Source organism: Asterias amurensis, chromosome 17, assembly GCF_032118995.1.
Source record: "Asterias amurensis chromosome 17, ASM3211899v1".
Classification (NCBI taxonomy): Eukaryota; Metazoa; Echinodermata; class Asteroidea; order Forcipulatida; family Asteriidae; genus Asterias; species Asterias amurensis.
The window spans coordinates 10,832,761-10,849,003 of NC_092664.1; the positions used below are offsets into that span (position 1 = coordinate 10,832,761).

The window sequence follows — 16,243 nt, forward strand, 5'->3', positions numbered from 1 at the left end:
CTGACCACACACCTCTTGTTTTCAACCTGATGGCCAAACTTATCTTGTTTCACCTTGACCAGTAACCACACAAGTCTTGTTTCACCCTGATGGCCAAACTTTGTTTTCACACTGACCGTACACCTCTTGTTTTCACCGTGATGGCCAAACTTATCTTGTTTTCATCTTGACCAGTAACCACACAAGTCTTGTTTTCACCCTGATGGCCAAACTTCTCTTGTTTTCACACTGACCACATATGTTTTCTTGTTCTCACACTGACCACACATCTCTTGTTTTCGTGGGTCTAAACCTCACACCTTTTCAATTTCAACAAAACTCTGGTGTACCTCAAAGTACCCTTGGGACCTAGGCCACAACAGCTTCCGAACTCTCCTAAGTCCCAGCCCTACCAAAATATTTTCAGACTGTCCAATCTCTGGTTTATATTACGTCTTAAAATCAAAAATAAAACAAAGAGGGGAGACAAAAATTGGCTTGAAACACAACAGCCAAGTCATAAATCTGACTACCTTCCCATAACTCTTCATCCATTCCCTCATCCATCCATCGTGCCGGCCATCTTGAAGCAATTAAAGCACCCTGTCAACTTGGCCTGTTATCAACAATTGAACCAGCAGTGACTCTACGGACCTCGTTATTGGCAGGAAACCTTTTTGTGATGTGAACCCCGGGTTAGGATCATTCGGGAAGGCTTGAAATTTCCTCGCTACGGAAACTCTCAGACTCTCTCCTTTCTTATTTAGTTCTCCGAGGAGCAAAGGAAATGTCCAGTCTTGTGGTTTTTTTCTTCTTTTCTTTGGGAAGGGATTTGGTTACTTATCTGTCAGCATAAGTTAAGATTGATTTTCATTGACCTTCTTTTTGGGGGATTTTTTTAGTTTTGAAGTAAAATGATGAAGAGAAAAGACCATGGGACGTTGATGAATCATAAATCTGTCAGTCCTGTTGGATGTGTTACATGAAGACTCTTTGCATGGTCATGACAGCAACGGTTTTTGCAAAATGTTATCCCTAAGTCGAGTTAATCGCTTTCTTGTACTGGATTGTTTAGATGCTTATGTTTTGACCCTAGCAGAGCCATTGCCATCTGTGTGCTGGTTTAGCCTTGGTGTCCCTTCCAAAAATTTCCTGCCGTCGATTTCACAAAACTCTTCCTAACATGCCTAACTTAAAGACTAATCTTAGGACTTAGGACGAGTCCCAACCCTGCACTGTAGCATGCAGACCTTAAGATTAATCCTAAGTTAGGAAGAGTTCCTCAGCCTAACTCGAGATAAGACGAGTCCTAACTCTTTGTGAAATCGACCCCTGTAGACTTTAAGATTTTCAAGTGTAATGGTCTTTGCAAAATTACAATGGGCCCCTCTCTCGCAAAGATGAAATTCCAGGCCTATTTTGGATGTTAAGGCATCCCTAAATGCTGGTACATGTAGCAATTTTTAATTATCAAAAGACAGATTGATGAATTTCAGTTTTTCCGATTCCTTCATAGTAATTTTGTTTGTCTTTTCTTCTCGACAGAAATCCAAGATCGTAAGAAGCAGCTTCAGTGTCTAAACCTGCTGATCCTCGTTCTTCCAGACATCCACAGGGCAACCCTAAAGGTCAGTGCAGACAAAAGGTCACTAGATTGAGGTCGGGGTCACATTTACAGCCGTGATATTTCTTCCTACCTTAGTCTCTTTTTTGATTTTATTTTTTAGCTCTTAGAAAAATTCATTTCTTCAAAGGCACTGGACACCATTAGTAATCACTCAAAACATTTGTTAGCATAAAAACTTACTTGATAACGAGCAATTGAAAGCTGTTGATAGTACCAAATATTGTGAAAAACGACTCCCTCTGAAGTAAAATAGTTTTTGAGAAAGAGGTAATTTCTCGTTTAAATAATTAAAGAGTTCAGCTGAAACCTTCTAGCCCCTGCATCAATAAAAAGTGCTACAAAGGTTGGATTTTTGAAACTTTGCAAGGTTTGGAAAATGATTACCAGGCAGTACCCAAAACTGAAAAATTTTTGCATGTTTTGTGAGAATCAATTTTAAAAAGCTCCCCTCCTCCCTCCCAATGCATTGTCGACAAATTTGAGCCTTTTTTCAGGCATGCAACTCTTTCGCATTTCCAACAATTTTTGTTGTTGATTTTTTTTATAATAGATGTTAAATTTGCATCGGGGATAAAGAATATTAATTTTGGTTTTTACCCATGCACCGATGTGTGTTAGCACTGTATACTCAGTACTTTCCCGAGTCCTGTGAAAAATATCACAGGCATGTTACTCGGGTGGGATTCGAACCCACGACCCTTGCAATTCTAGAGCAGTGTCTTACCAACTAGACTACCGAGGTTGCCTAGTACATGTATATGCCTGGCAACAACAATGTACAACTGCAATAATGTAAAATAAGCCTGGTACATGCTAACAATGCTCCTTGAGAGCGTAATAAACCTCAACATTTTTAGGGTGCCATGTGGGTCTCATGTCGCGTGGCGTTTCGGCTGCCTCGCTCCGCGCTTGCGTTGTGCCTTCGAAAAAATTTCAACAGGCAGTTGCATGCCTGTTTAATAGATCGGCCAGATGGGGCCAAGACATTTCAACGTTAGCTCTTAACTTTTCCAAACATGAGGGAGGATGGAGAGAGGGGAGGGGATAAGAAAAGCAGCTAAATCAACCACAACTCTGTCAATGTTGATTACACATCGGTCGGTTTCACACTGCTTTCATTCTTATCAGTCTCTCACAAGTGAGGATACATTCATTATGCCGCATCTTGCAAATTTTGGGCGTTCCTTTCGTCTTTCTTCATTTAAAACATGAACCTGATGACTGATTCTTGAGCATTTCTCATCTTTATTCATGTTCTGATGGGCACGATCATTAGGAATAGAAACAAGTAGGCGGTAATTAGTCAATTAGTCTCAATTAAGGAGTCTCGGCAAATTGGCTTGGGTCTTACACTGACCTACATGTATATTACTGATTGTGGCATTAGACGCATATTGTTAAAAAATAATCCAGATGGAGCTTTGTGAGCTGAAAGTTTGTTAATAATATCTGGGCTCTTTTTCATAGAGCTGCTTAAGTAGAAAACCGTGCTTGAAAATCGTCTGCAAAGCAGAAATGAGCGGGATACCAGTCACAAATTGTACATGTGACATGTATTTTGGCTGGTAACCTTATTTCGGTAAGCATAATTTTATTATGCTAAGCTTCTTTTTGTGCTTAAGCAGCTCTATGAAATTGCGTCCAGGTGTTAGAGCTGGGGTGTGGATGGATAGCTGTACATCTGGTTCAGTTCCTCTTCATTATGGAGTTCTATTATGCTCAAGTATTGGCTCGAAGTCCAATGCACTTAAGCACAGCTGATGGCTCCTCCAGTTTACCACTCTCATTGAAGCACTTTTAGTAGCTGCTCTACATTGTAGTGCTCTCTATGCCATTCGTGTTTTAGTGCTACATGTACTTAGAAAGTGGACTTGAGAACAAGTGGTTCACACAATGTAGGTAATTGAAACGATGATTGGTTTGGTTTTATGCGTTTCACACAGTGTTTTTTATCATGTTGAAGAAAACAATTTTTCGTAAGTGCACAGAAAAATGAGGGAATGGTCATGGAGTGTATATTGCACAGAGCCGAGTCGTCTGTTACACAAGGCCTGAAGGCCACTTCAAGGTGTGGGCTACAATTATTTTTTCCAGGGGCCATTGCCACCTACTCCTAGTGCTGACCCCTTCCACAGTCCATACGAATGTAGGCTTGGGTATCTTCAATTCAAAGCCTAGCCGGTAGAGCAGAAAGCACTACCTCCCCAATTTTATGTAGCAAGTGTCACGACCGGGATCCAAACCCTGAATTCAGTGCTCTTAACCGCTCGGCCATGACACTGCCACTGTCAGTAACGTTTCTTAGATTGTCTAGTCCTGTACGGATTCTTCTTTCTGCATGGAAAACAATTATACACTGACTCCAAATGATATCTCTCAAACGCGACCACCTTTTAAAATAAAATTTTCACAGATAAGTTTTATTTTATACTGTACTTCTAAATAGGAGTAAAACAAAGGAACAGTACCAAAAACCAAAAGTAAACTTTGCCAGGCAGTGGACACTATTGGTAATTACTCAAAATAATTATTAGCATAAAACCTGTCTTGGTAATGAGTAATGGGAAGAGGTTGGTAGTATAAAACATTGTGAGAAACGGCTCCCTCTGAAGTAATGTAGTTTAAGAGAAAGAAGTAATTTTCCACGAACTTGATTTCAAGACCTCGGATTTACCGTAGAATTGGAGGTCTCGAAATCAAGCATCTGAAAGCACACCACTTCATGTGACAAGGATGTTTTTTTCTTTCATTATTATATCGCAACTTCGACGACCGATTGAGCTCAAATTTTCACAGGTTTGTTATTGTATGCGTGCACGTATGTTGAGATACACCAACTGTGAAGGCTAGTCTTTGACAAAGACCAATAGTGTCCAGTGTCTTTAAACCACTGTAAACTACATGTATAAATAAATTCTCTTTATCTACCACTTTTCAGCTACTCTTGAAATTCCTGGGGAAGGTCGTAGAACACGAACCCAAAAATAAGATGTCGCTGAACAACATTGCGATGATAATGGCCCCCAACCTCTTCACTGCCCAGTCGTCGAGAAAAAAGTGCCCTGACTACTCTGAGCTACAATTTGCTGCAGGAACGTGTAATGTGATGAGAATGCTGGTGAAATATCACAACATCCTATGGGTGGTAAGTGTTTGGGGCATGAAATTTGTCAGCGAATTTTTTTCTTTTTGTAACTACAATACCATGGAAAACTGCGGGGAAAAGTGAACAAAGTTTATGTGCTGGGTGCAAAAAATGCTGGGGAAATACCACAACATACTATGGGTGGTAAGTGTTTGGGGCATGAAATTTGTCAGCGAATTTTTTTCTTTTTGTAACTACAATACCATGGAAAACTGCGGGGAAAAGTGAACAAAGTTTATGTGCTGGGTGCAAAAAATGCTGGGGAAGTACCACAACATACTATGGGTGGTAAGTGTTTGGGGCATGAAATTTTTCAGCGATTTTCTTCTTTCTTTTTTTTACTTTAATTCCATGGAAAACTGCGGGGAAAAGTGAAAAAAAGACTATGTGCTTGTGTGAAAATGCTGGTGAAATACCACAACATGCCTACATGTATGCGTGGTGAGTTTTGGGGCTTGAAATGTTCAGCCTATTTGTTCTTTTTGTAACTACAATCAACCATGGGAAAACTATGGGAAAAATTGAACAAAAGTCACGTGCTTGGTTCGAATGCTGATGAAATAACACAAAGGCATAAACTTTTTTTGCAAACCTCCTCTTCTTAATCAGCCATAGAATACTAAAAAAAATGTATAGAAGAGTTTGCGGTAACACCATGTAATAACTATCTCTAATTGAGTTGGGGTGGTTCTGAAAAGAACTGTTGGTTTCAACTCTGAACCACCCCAACTCATTTAGAGATAGTTATTACATGGTGTTACCGCAAACTCTTCTATATCTTATTTCCACCATGCAAAGTTTCAAATCTTACTTAAAAAAATGTACAATGTTTTGGACATTTTTTCCTTTATTCGCAATTACTAGTCAAAATGTAACATGTGTCTATACCCAATGACATTTGTATGCAGAGCTTGATCCCCCAATAGCCTTGTTGAGGTATGGCGGATGTGATAGGAGTGCACTGTTTGGTTTGGGTGTATGCATACAAATTAACCCGAACCTAACAGTGTCATTGTATTGTGTCCGCCATACCTCAAAAAAGGCTTATATCGGTAGGGTTGAAATGATTTCCAATTCTATTCTTGCTGAAATTGTGATTTGTGTTGTTTTAAACTTTTGGCTTCTATCTCTTGGCTGTATTTAGGTACCGTTCAGAATGGTGGAACAAGTAAGACGAATGTGTGAGTTAGAGTCCAAGAAGACACGAGACTCTAAATCCGTAAGTTATTTTATAGTTACCCAAGTTTTAATGGTTTTGCACAACAACATCATTTGAATTTTGTTTTCATGTTGCAAATATGCTACATTGGTCAACAGTTTTTTTTATATTTGAATGTGAATTATTATTATTATTTTGTTTTATTATTGTTATATTATGTTTTTCTCTGAATGACTTTGGACAGTTGGTGCTGTTTCAAAGCAGAAAGCGTACACAAAGTGTTAAAAATGCAAGTGTGACGCGTGGCAATACTGACAGCTCATCTCTAAAATGAATCTTGGTGCTTTGTGAAATCGAGCCCAAACTGCCAAAAACCGATCCAAAATAAAAATAATCTCATTTTGTATTATGCTTTCTTTTCTCAGGTCATGACACTTTTCAGAAAGAAAGAACGGAAAAACTCTGCAGCCGATGTAAGCAAAAGTGAAAATTTATTATTCTTATTTCCTTAGCAACCTTGGCTGTCAAGTGGCTTGAGTAGCTAGTGTAAAAGTAGGGTGTATAAAAGCACTTGCCTCTCACCACTGTAGCCCTGGTTCGATTCCCGGCTAAGGACATACAATCAGGCTTGAAACCTCAAAGATGATTGCCTCCATGCCCCCCTGGTCATTGCCTTGTGGTGCCCTGAAAATGCTCCTGTAGAAGTTTACAATTTCCTCATAAGGTGCCCTTTACCAAGGAGAACATGCTTTGGCGCTGTTGCCCTTTCAAAATCAAGGCATACATGTACATGAAACATGTACCTGCCTGTACAATATATGTAAATAGAGTTGTGCATCGGTGCTCTCCTATTACACAAGGGTTTTCTCCTGGCTTTCTAATTTTCATACGTAAAAATCAAACACTTCCTGTCTCTTGTTGTGCTCATTGGTCACATGGGTCAATGTGGCTGGCTGCTAAAGGTATCCTTGCATGTCTGTATCTGGACTACATTTGTAGCATCTCCTTCACAATTCAGCTTCACAATTGCTTAGTCAGTATTCTCTGCTTAGCCGCCTTATAAAACTGGCTGTTGGCGGTAAACACAAACATTTGCTAAGCTCCAAAAAGTATTACTTAACAGAAATAGGTAACCAGCCAATATAACATTGAGATTGCATTGTTGTGGCTGGTGCCCGACTCAATTTTTGCCTGACTCAAATTTGTCAAGCAGTTTTTTCTGCTTAACAGCTTTATGAAATTGGGCCTTGATGTCATCTAAATGGTCAGCCTGAACTTATTCCAACAGAGTTAGAAGAGCAACTATTTTTAAAATGTTGATTTTGTTTCTTCTTTTTTCTAGTGCGATGCCCAAGATGGCATTATCAGAGTACAGATGCCCGGAGCAGAGAAAGTATCAAACACCGTCCAGTTAAGTGACTCGACAACCGCAGGAGACATTGTTTTGCAGTTCACGCAGCATGTCCAGCCAAGCGCAGAGGTGCCGTTTAAACGTTCCAGCATTAGGAGAAGAAGTAGGAGGAAGAATGTTGACAGGTAGGGCATACCGAGTCTTTGAAGAAATTTCATGTTAAAAAAAAAAGGCAAACTGTTCAACTTTTAAGAAGAAAAACAGTAGTAAACTTGTGAGTACGACCATGTGTAAATCTCTTTTGAGGGAGTGTTGGCTCTGAAGATGTTGTTCTCTTGAAAATGAGCAGAGTATACTGTCGGAATTTCAAGACCTTACTCGACTCTTTTCAGAGTCAAAACTTCCTCAAAAGACAAATATTACATGGTTGTACCCGCAAGTTTACTATTAAAGGAACACGTTGCCTTGGATCGGTCGAGTTGGTCTATAAAAAGCGTTTGAAACCGTTTGTTATTAAAAGATGTTTTAAAAGTAGAATATAATGATCCACACAAGTATCACTCAAAATTGCACGATTTTTTTTTACGTCGCGAACTATCATGGTCGGCCATTTATGGGAGTCAAAATTTTGACTCCCATAAACGGCCAACCGTGTTATTGGACGAGGTAAAAAGAAAACCACCCAATTTCGAGGCATATTTGTGTGGATCATTGTATTCTACTTTTACATCATCTTTCTAACCATATGCATTTTATAACAAACGGTCACAAAACGCTTTTCAAAGACCAACTCGACCGATCCAAGGCAACGTGTTCCTTTAATATATCTATTTATAGTTGCTTTTATTCTCCACACCATGCAAAGCTTCAAACACCATTTATCACTTTTCACCATTTATCACTTTTCTTGCATAAATCGTCAAAGAAAAACTAGCTCACAGCATGCAGCTACTTTGGAGCTAGGTTGTTTGAATTGGCCGTGGTTTACGATGGAAGTACATCACATTTAAAAAGACGAGGCTTTTTCCTTTGATAGTTTTGGCCTCCATTTGAAGTTTGATACTTCTTTATATAAACTGAACATAACAAGAAGTTAAATGTTATCTTCATTCCTGCAGGAACAGTGAGCTGTCGAGTCTTGTCGCCCAGCTTGCACCAAATAGGAGGAGGTACTTCCTGTATGAGGTTGGAGGCAACATAGGTATGTCATGTTGGCTGTTTTTTAACTTGTAATAATAACAATAATACACGATTTTTATATGGCGCTTTTTCAAGGGGTGTCTCAAAGCGCTTCCGACATTATTACCCCTGGTCACTGGGCCTTAAATCATTCCTTAAACCATCTCAGCTCCCTGGGGAGTATACAGCCTGTGTGACAATTATATGCTCTACATGGCTAAACCAATCAAGAACCATCTCTGCCCTCACAGGTACCCATTTACCCCTGGGTGGAGAGAAGCAATTATAGTTAAGTGTCTTGCTCAGGGACACAAGTGTCACGGCTGGGATTCGAACCCACACTCTGCTGAACAGAAGCATCAGAGCTTGAGTTCGGTGCTCTTATCCACTCAGCCACGACACCCTATATGTACCGTATAGCTGGTTTTTTTTTACTAGTACACACATGAACATAAAAGTTCTCCCTTTTCACAAGCTAGCGTACTACCATGCCGTTTATGTGCAAAAACCATATAATCACCAAGCAGAAAACATTTGCAAAGACCTTGTTTCACTGTTCTTGTAACACTAGAACAAAAACGTTAGACCACTATGTACAACCGTTGTAGTTTAAATACCACCGGTCATTTAGGTTGGTAAGCAGTTTGCAACGTCTAATGGTTTTTTTTTCAAATTCTAAAGTTTTTATAATTTTTTAATTTTCAGGAGAGCGATGTCTAGACCCAGATACCAACATGCTTTCTTTACTGAGAGTCAATCCATCAGCAACTTGGGTCATCAATGCTAAGACAAACTGAGATAATCACTTCCTTAGTAAACATGCCTGGAATTTCATCTCGGAGGCTATTGTAGTTTTTTTAAGATGCACTTCCATTGGAATATCTTACAGTTTTAAACTTTGAAGATACACCAAGGCTAGGACTAGGGCAAGGCGGACATGGCCTCCCGTGTAATTCAAGGCATGGGAAAGCTGGTTCTTTCATTTAGGCCACCCACGAATGTCGGCGCTAGTCGGGTCATAGATGATTGTAGAACCTGTGTTACTTCTGTTCTAAAAAATGTTAGCCTATGTGGCATCCATATTTGAACCAGGCCGGCCATTACCATCGGAAAGCAGTGAGGATTTCTAGGATGTAAGGGATTGCACTTTTGTACTATGAGCAGCTACAGATGTCCTTGCCAGGTTCTGTTATGATACTCTCCGAAGCTGTTGTTGACACTTGGCATTTGATTTGGGTGCGGTTGTGACATCTGGTGACAGTAGTTGTTAATACCCAGTTGGCTGGTAGTCAATCAATTAGTGCACCTGTCATCCTTGAAGCTTGGATGAATGCCTCAATTGGAAGGTCACAAATATGTAGTTGGAGAGATTAATATACAAGTACGCAGCCAATCAGCTCGAGCACAAGAGCACACAGAGATCGAGTGGTTGATTTGAGAAGGATTTCAACAAATATTCTGTGGACATGGTGGAGCTGACGGAATGAACATTATGAGGTGACGGCTGAAAGCAGTATGTCGCCCTCTAGTGTGTAACTGAGAGAGTTTTCTTCAAGCCACACATGGATGTTTGTGGATTATGAACTCTAGGGGAGAAAAGGGCTCCTCCCTCTTCAGTCTGTGAAGAGAGATGAATATCTATGCACCAGAACATCACCAATGATAATTTATAAAGTAAATGGATGATTTTGAGTTTTGTCACAAGTAATTTACTTGAATCCTTCCACACATTTAACAAAATCCAACACCATTTATGGAAACTCAAAAACCCAAACTGTTGGCTGCAGATTATGTTAGTATGCCTGATCCCATGTACAACATGATCAGCTTACTAGTATTGTCTCTTTGGTCCAACAGAATCAAACATGCTGTTAGATTTTGTTGGGTCCGTGTAGTAAGGGTTTAGTATGTGGTTGGATCTGCCTAAATCTTAACCCTGTACTTTATAAGAGCGGTTGGAACAAATTTATTTCCAAGAAAGTTTAATAATGTGATTGTATAAATATTGTTAGTGTATTGATATTACCAGTGTATTGTTGCACAGGCACAGGGAGTATTATCTATAAAAATGGGGGGAAAGAACTTGAACAAATTTAGAAAATATGCAATATTTCCCTGCCATGTATTAAAATATAAATAAACTGTGTATATTTTCATGTAAAAGTTCTATTTAACTGTTTGTACAACCTAGACACTTTCGTAACTTTTGACAATTTTAGGGAAAATTACTTTGTTGTTGATGATGCAAATTTTATGACGACTTTTGGGTGTCACAGAAAACCTGTATATTTTTAAGGATTTTTAAAATAGAGTCAACATACACATAAGTATTATAGGGAAGGTATACATTTTGTAGTCACTCTTAAAGGAACACGCTGCCTTGGATTGGACGAGTTGGTCTTTGAAAAGCGTTTACATCCGTTCGTTACAAAATGCATATGGTTAGAAAGATGTTTTAAAAGTAGAATACAATGATCCACACACATTTGCCTCGAAATTGCGTGGTTTTCTTTTTACTTTGCAAACTAACACGGTCGGCCATTTATGGGAGTCAAAAATTTGACTCCCATAAATGGCCTACCGTGTTTGTCGATGAGGTAAAAGGAAAACCACGCAATTTCGAAAGATACTTGTGTGGACCATTATATTCTACTCTCTAATCATATGCATTCTATAACAAACGGTTACAAATGCTTTAAAAAGACCAACTCGACCGATCCAAGGCAACGTGTTCCGTTAAAACTAAGGGCAATTAAAACTTCCATAGTTAGAAGTACAGCATGGTTCAAAAGTATTAAGGGTTTTTGAGAATTATTTCACTTCAAAGTAATGTTGATATGGAAAACAATTTGAGCGATATGTATCAGAAGTACATCCATCTTTCAAAATGAAACTTTCACAGGATAGTTTTATTGTTTATATCTGTAATTTATATATAGAATAATGAATAGGGTAGATGGCCTTAGCTTTCGATCCAAACCGGACCTTCTTCAGAGGCATAAAACAAGTACAAACAAATACATATCCATTTATAGAAAAAGAGAGGGGGAAAGGGATTGAGGAAAGGATCCAAAAGAAGCGGGAAAATAACAGCCAATCAAAGTTTATATTTCAGAGACAATGTGTGGCTGTGAAACAATAGGAGTAGAGTGGCGAGGACAAAGGATGTTTAGAATGAAAGTATGGGTTACTGGACCATAAAAGTGGTAAATGTATTGTTCGACAACAATGCCGGACAACATGAAAGGGTAAGATTAGAGAGCAAGTTGCATCATGATGCAACTAACAATGGTCAATTAATAAGAATAGCAAGATCAAAGGTATGATGATTTTAAAAATAGGTATGAGGGACATGTGGAAAAAGAGGGGGGGGGGGTTACTTACATCAGATAGTTACAGTGATGAATTTATAAAAACAACTTTAAACAAGATTAATTTATACTTTATGAATATATACAACATATAAGTTCTTAGGCCGAAGTGAAGTGGAGGGTAATGAGAAGTTGTTTAACACCAGTGTTTATGTTAAGTCCAAAGGGTTTGACTGTCTTGAGTTGGTGAATCCAGTGTGATTCTCTACTCTTGCGGTGTGTGTCATCACCATTGCAAGCTTCAATCACCAGAAGTTCAACATCACTAACACTATGATTGGGGCTGTTAAAGTGGATAGAGACTGGGTACGGTTTCTTAGTCTTTATGGAAGAGACATGATTCGCAAAGCGAAGACTAAGTTTGGTCTTAGTCTCTCCCACATATTGTAGCCCAGGTGCAATACTGTTAGTGAGTGACGAAATGTAATTTATATATAGGATTAAAATAATAGACTGATCTATTAGGCTCCCCACGGCACACGAGTGAGCAAAAACACGTGACCCTCTTCAATGCCGTTCTGCACAACTGTGCTGTGTGCGCCAAGCATACGCGCATGCATGTCGGACTTTATATTGTCAGACTTTTGGTTGCGCATTGGGTTGTGATTGGTCAATCTGCAATGGATCTGTCTGTTGAACGGTTCCAAAAACCAAAGGTATACCTTCCCTGCAAGCTTTAGGTGCAATACTGTTAGTGAGTGACGAAATGTGACCCTGTTATTGAAGCAGATAATAATATTGAGTGGTCTTTCCCTTTGTACTTTTCTTGAGGAAATTTATCTTGCAAATTTGCAACATTTTGTGACATAATATTTTTTTAAAGCAATTTGACAAATGTAATACACTGTACATTGTAATTGTGAATAATTAGTTGATATGATAATTTATTTAAACAGATTAGATTTTGTAAAATGAATTATAGATGTGTGTCACTGTTAAAGAGGCTTACACTGAAGTAGAAGGACAAAGACATGGTAAGTGTACTTGTGATTGATGGAAAAATATTATTTATTATTGATAATTTGAAATTTGGTACTTTAAATGGCACCAGTAGGTCTGTTAACTAAGTTTTGTTTAATACTTTGACCAACACTTGATCATAATATAGGTTGTCTTGGCAAGATAATCAAGTTGGACACTTAATAAACCTTAAAACAGCCCTACTACTACCCAAAAAACAATATGAGTTTTTATAGTACTTTATCACACCAGATAGACATGTCGCTTAAAGAATTTGAGGTCTCGAAATCAAACACAAATTCGTGTGACCACGGTGTTTTTTCTTTCATTTATATCTTGCAACTTTGACGACCGATTGAGCTTAAATTTTCACAGGTTTGTTATTTTATGAAATAATGTTGAGATTACACCAACTGTGAAGACTAGTTTTTGACAATTACCAATAGTGTTTAGTTTCTCTAATTGGAAACTAAACATTATTAAGCATGAAATTGTTGCAGTGCTGGAGTAGCAGGAGATTCTGTCCCCCCCGGAGAATCTGTTCCCCAAATAGCGAGCTGTGTACAAACTTCTTCTGATAGCCCCCTCTTTTGAATCATCCTACTTCAGGCCATGTTTATTTCCAATATGGGGTCCGACAGCAGAACCTCCAATGGACAGATTTCCCTGGGACACCTGGTGCAACACTTGTGTCCTTTAAAGACAGTGGACACTATTGGTAATTGTCAAAGACCAGTCTTCTCACTTGGTGTATCTCAACATTTTTACATAAAATAACCAACCTGTGAACATTTCAGCTCAATCGAGATAATAATGAAAGAAAAAACACCCTTGTAATAATAATAATATAATAATAACCCGTTTTTATATAGCGCTTTTCACACCCGGAGGGCGTCCCAAAGCGCTTCACATTATTACCCCTGGTCACTGGGCCTTAAATCACTCCTTAAACCATCTCAGCTCCCTGGTAGGGAGTATGCAGCCTGTGCAACATTAATATGCGCTACTCGGCTAAATCAACCACAAGAACCATCTCTGCCCTCACAGGTACCCATTTACCCCTGGGTGGAGAGAAGCAATTATAGTTAAGTGTCTTGCTCAGAGACACAAGTGTCACGACCGGGATTCGAACCCACACTCTGCTGAACAGAAGCATCAGAGCTTGAATTCGGTGCTCTTATCCGCTCGGCCACGACACCCCACTTGTCACACAGAGTTGTGTGCTTTCACATGCTTGATTTTGAGACCTCAAATTCTAAACCTGAGGTCTCGAAATCAAATTCGTGGAAAATTACTTCTTTCTCGAAAACTACTCGACTTCATCAGAGGGAGCTGTTTCTCACAATGTTTTGTACTATCAACCTCTTCCCATTACTTGTAATCAAGAAAGGTTTTATGATAATCATTATTTTGAGTAACTACCAATAGTGCCCACTGCCTTTAAAGGGTGTAATTCTCAAGTTTCCTACATAGTTTTTGTATCACACCTGACCATTGTGTATTTGCTTCATATTGAGTGCAATGGACGAAAGCAACTTCAGTCAAGGTTGGCTTAAAACAACTTAGCTCAAATGAAAACACATCTTCAAAAAACAAACTGTTGTTTGGCATTTCCACTAATCCCATAATCAAAAATACCATTTTGTTTTTAATACAAATTGTTTTTGTGGTAATGAAAAGGCAACTCATTTTAAGCTTGAAAGATGTCTTAATTCTTTAGAACTATGTAAGCATTTTATGTTTGCCTACTTTAATATAACCTAATATGAAAACCTAAAAAAAAACTTGTCAGTCATTGTATGATTGGTAATTGAAAAAGAAGACCTCACTTGGTGTATCCAAATATAATGCCTAAACTAACAAACTTGTGACAACATTGGCTCTAAATGGCCAACAAAGTTGCAAGAAAGAATGTTTGGCTTTCAGATGCCTGAATTAAAAAGCTTCAAATTTTATCGGTTGATACTACATCTTGGACTTTCTGAAACGAAATTACTTCAAAGAGTGTTGTTTCTAATAAAGTTTTATAATATCAACAACTTTATTGCTTATAAAGTGCTTACGAAGTATGTACTTTGGCTGTACATGGCACTGGTGTTATTACCCAAGTGTTTTGCAGTCATTATTGACTTAGTATTGGTACATTTATTTGTAAGTGTATTTAATTTATATACAATAATTGTCAAAATGTCATGTTTGTATGAAAATATGTATTTTAAATCAACAAAATCACTTGCCAGTGAAAGATTTACAATAATAAACTGATAAACTGCACAATGTCTGTTTTATTTATTCATTTTTTTTTTTGCAAAAGATTTGTGTTTAACCGTATGAGGGGATCCAATTGAGTGCTATTGGAAGGTCTAGCCTCTCTATATAAGAACTATACTAGAATTCACCAAAGTGTGAAGGAAAAAAACATGCTCATTCGTGTAATTGTTGACGCTTTACATTCCAAGCTTCCTTGTCTCTCCCCCACACCGCCGCATCCAATGCTAATTAACTTATATATAAAAAATATAAAAAATAAAAATACCCCCCCCCAAAAAAAAAAAAAAATGAAGTCTCTCTTTTAAACAAATCAATGTTTCAGACAACTTAACTCATATGTCAAGATTTCTTTTTAATTTTGGGCAGTGCGGCCAATTGGAATTTTTGCTAATTTTAGACTACCCCAGAAAAAAACCCGTCAGAAATGTGCCCTTTCCCAAACCTTAATTGCTGTCGGTTTTTAATGAGGGTGAGTGAGGCATGCAACCTCACCATACCATTTTCTGGAGTGGATTAAGTTCTCATTCAAGGACACTCGGCTCTCATACACTGTGTTTATTACAAATACTACAAACTCTAAGTGCACCAGCCATCGTGACCCGACAATTAAATAGTTTAATATTTTGAGATATGAACAAGTTACAGGAAGCCGCGTGCTGCATCAGCAAACTGCTTTTCCAGGGAAGCGTGGTTTCAGTAAGCCGCCGCCGTGTTATAATTACTAAGGAGCCGCGTTTTGAGTTAGTCCGATATATTTCAGATTCTAAAATTAAAAAGTGTTGAACTTTTTTAACTGTTTATTACCTGTACATTTTTTTAAACTGTTTAAATTTTTAGGCCTCTTATAGGATTACGAGGTGCATGCTTTTAATTATAAAAGAAAGAACAAATGGCACAGTAACTTAAAAAACAAACAAAAAACAAACAAAACAAAACCCCAGTAACACTCATTAGGTTTTCATTAGGTTTTCATCTCTGATTATAACAAGTGCTAGATTATGTTTTAGACACAAATGACATAATACCTCTTTTACAATAACTACTGTTTATAATATTTATAATCAAAAAACAAAAAGATTATTCAAAAACTTACATACAGGATCGAAAATGGTGTTTGCTTGCGATTTTCGCACAAATGGACTGGGTGCAGTTTAGTAATTTTAGTGGACTTGTACAAGTCGACTACTCACGATCACACGAC

General features: G+C 38.2%; 1 protein-coding gene across 2 annotated transcripts in view; it reads left to right on the top strand.

Moving 5' to 3' along the window:
* Positions 1-15,037, top strand: part of LOC139949548 (rho GTPase-activating protein 18-like) — a 97,432-nt gene extending 82,395 nt beyond the window's left edge. For both annotated transcript variants that reach the window (XM_071947927.1, XM_071947928.1), the window contains 7 exons: positions 1,525-1,607; positions 4,545-4,751; positions 5,896-5,970; positions 6,336-6,383; positions 7,253-7,446; positions 8,380-8,462; positions 9,146-15,037. In XM_071947927.1, coding sequence (XP_071804028.1) covers positions 1,525-1,607; positions 4,545-4,751; positions 5,896-5,970; positions 6,336-6,383; positions 7,253-7,446; positions 8,380-8,462; positions 9,146-9,237 — 782 coding nt within the window. In that variant the 3' untranslated portion in view covers positions 9,238-15,037. The remainder of the gene's footprint in view (positions 1-1,524; positions 1,608-4,544; positions 4,752-5,895; positions 5,971-6,335; positions 6,384-7,252; positions 7,447-8,379; positions 8,463-9,145) is intronic.
* The last annotated feature ends 1,206 nt before the right edge of the window (positions 15,038-16,243 follow it).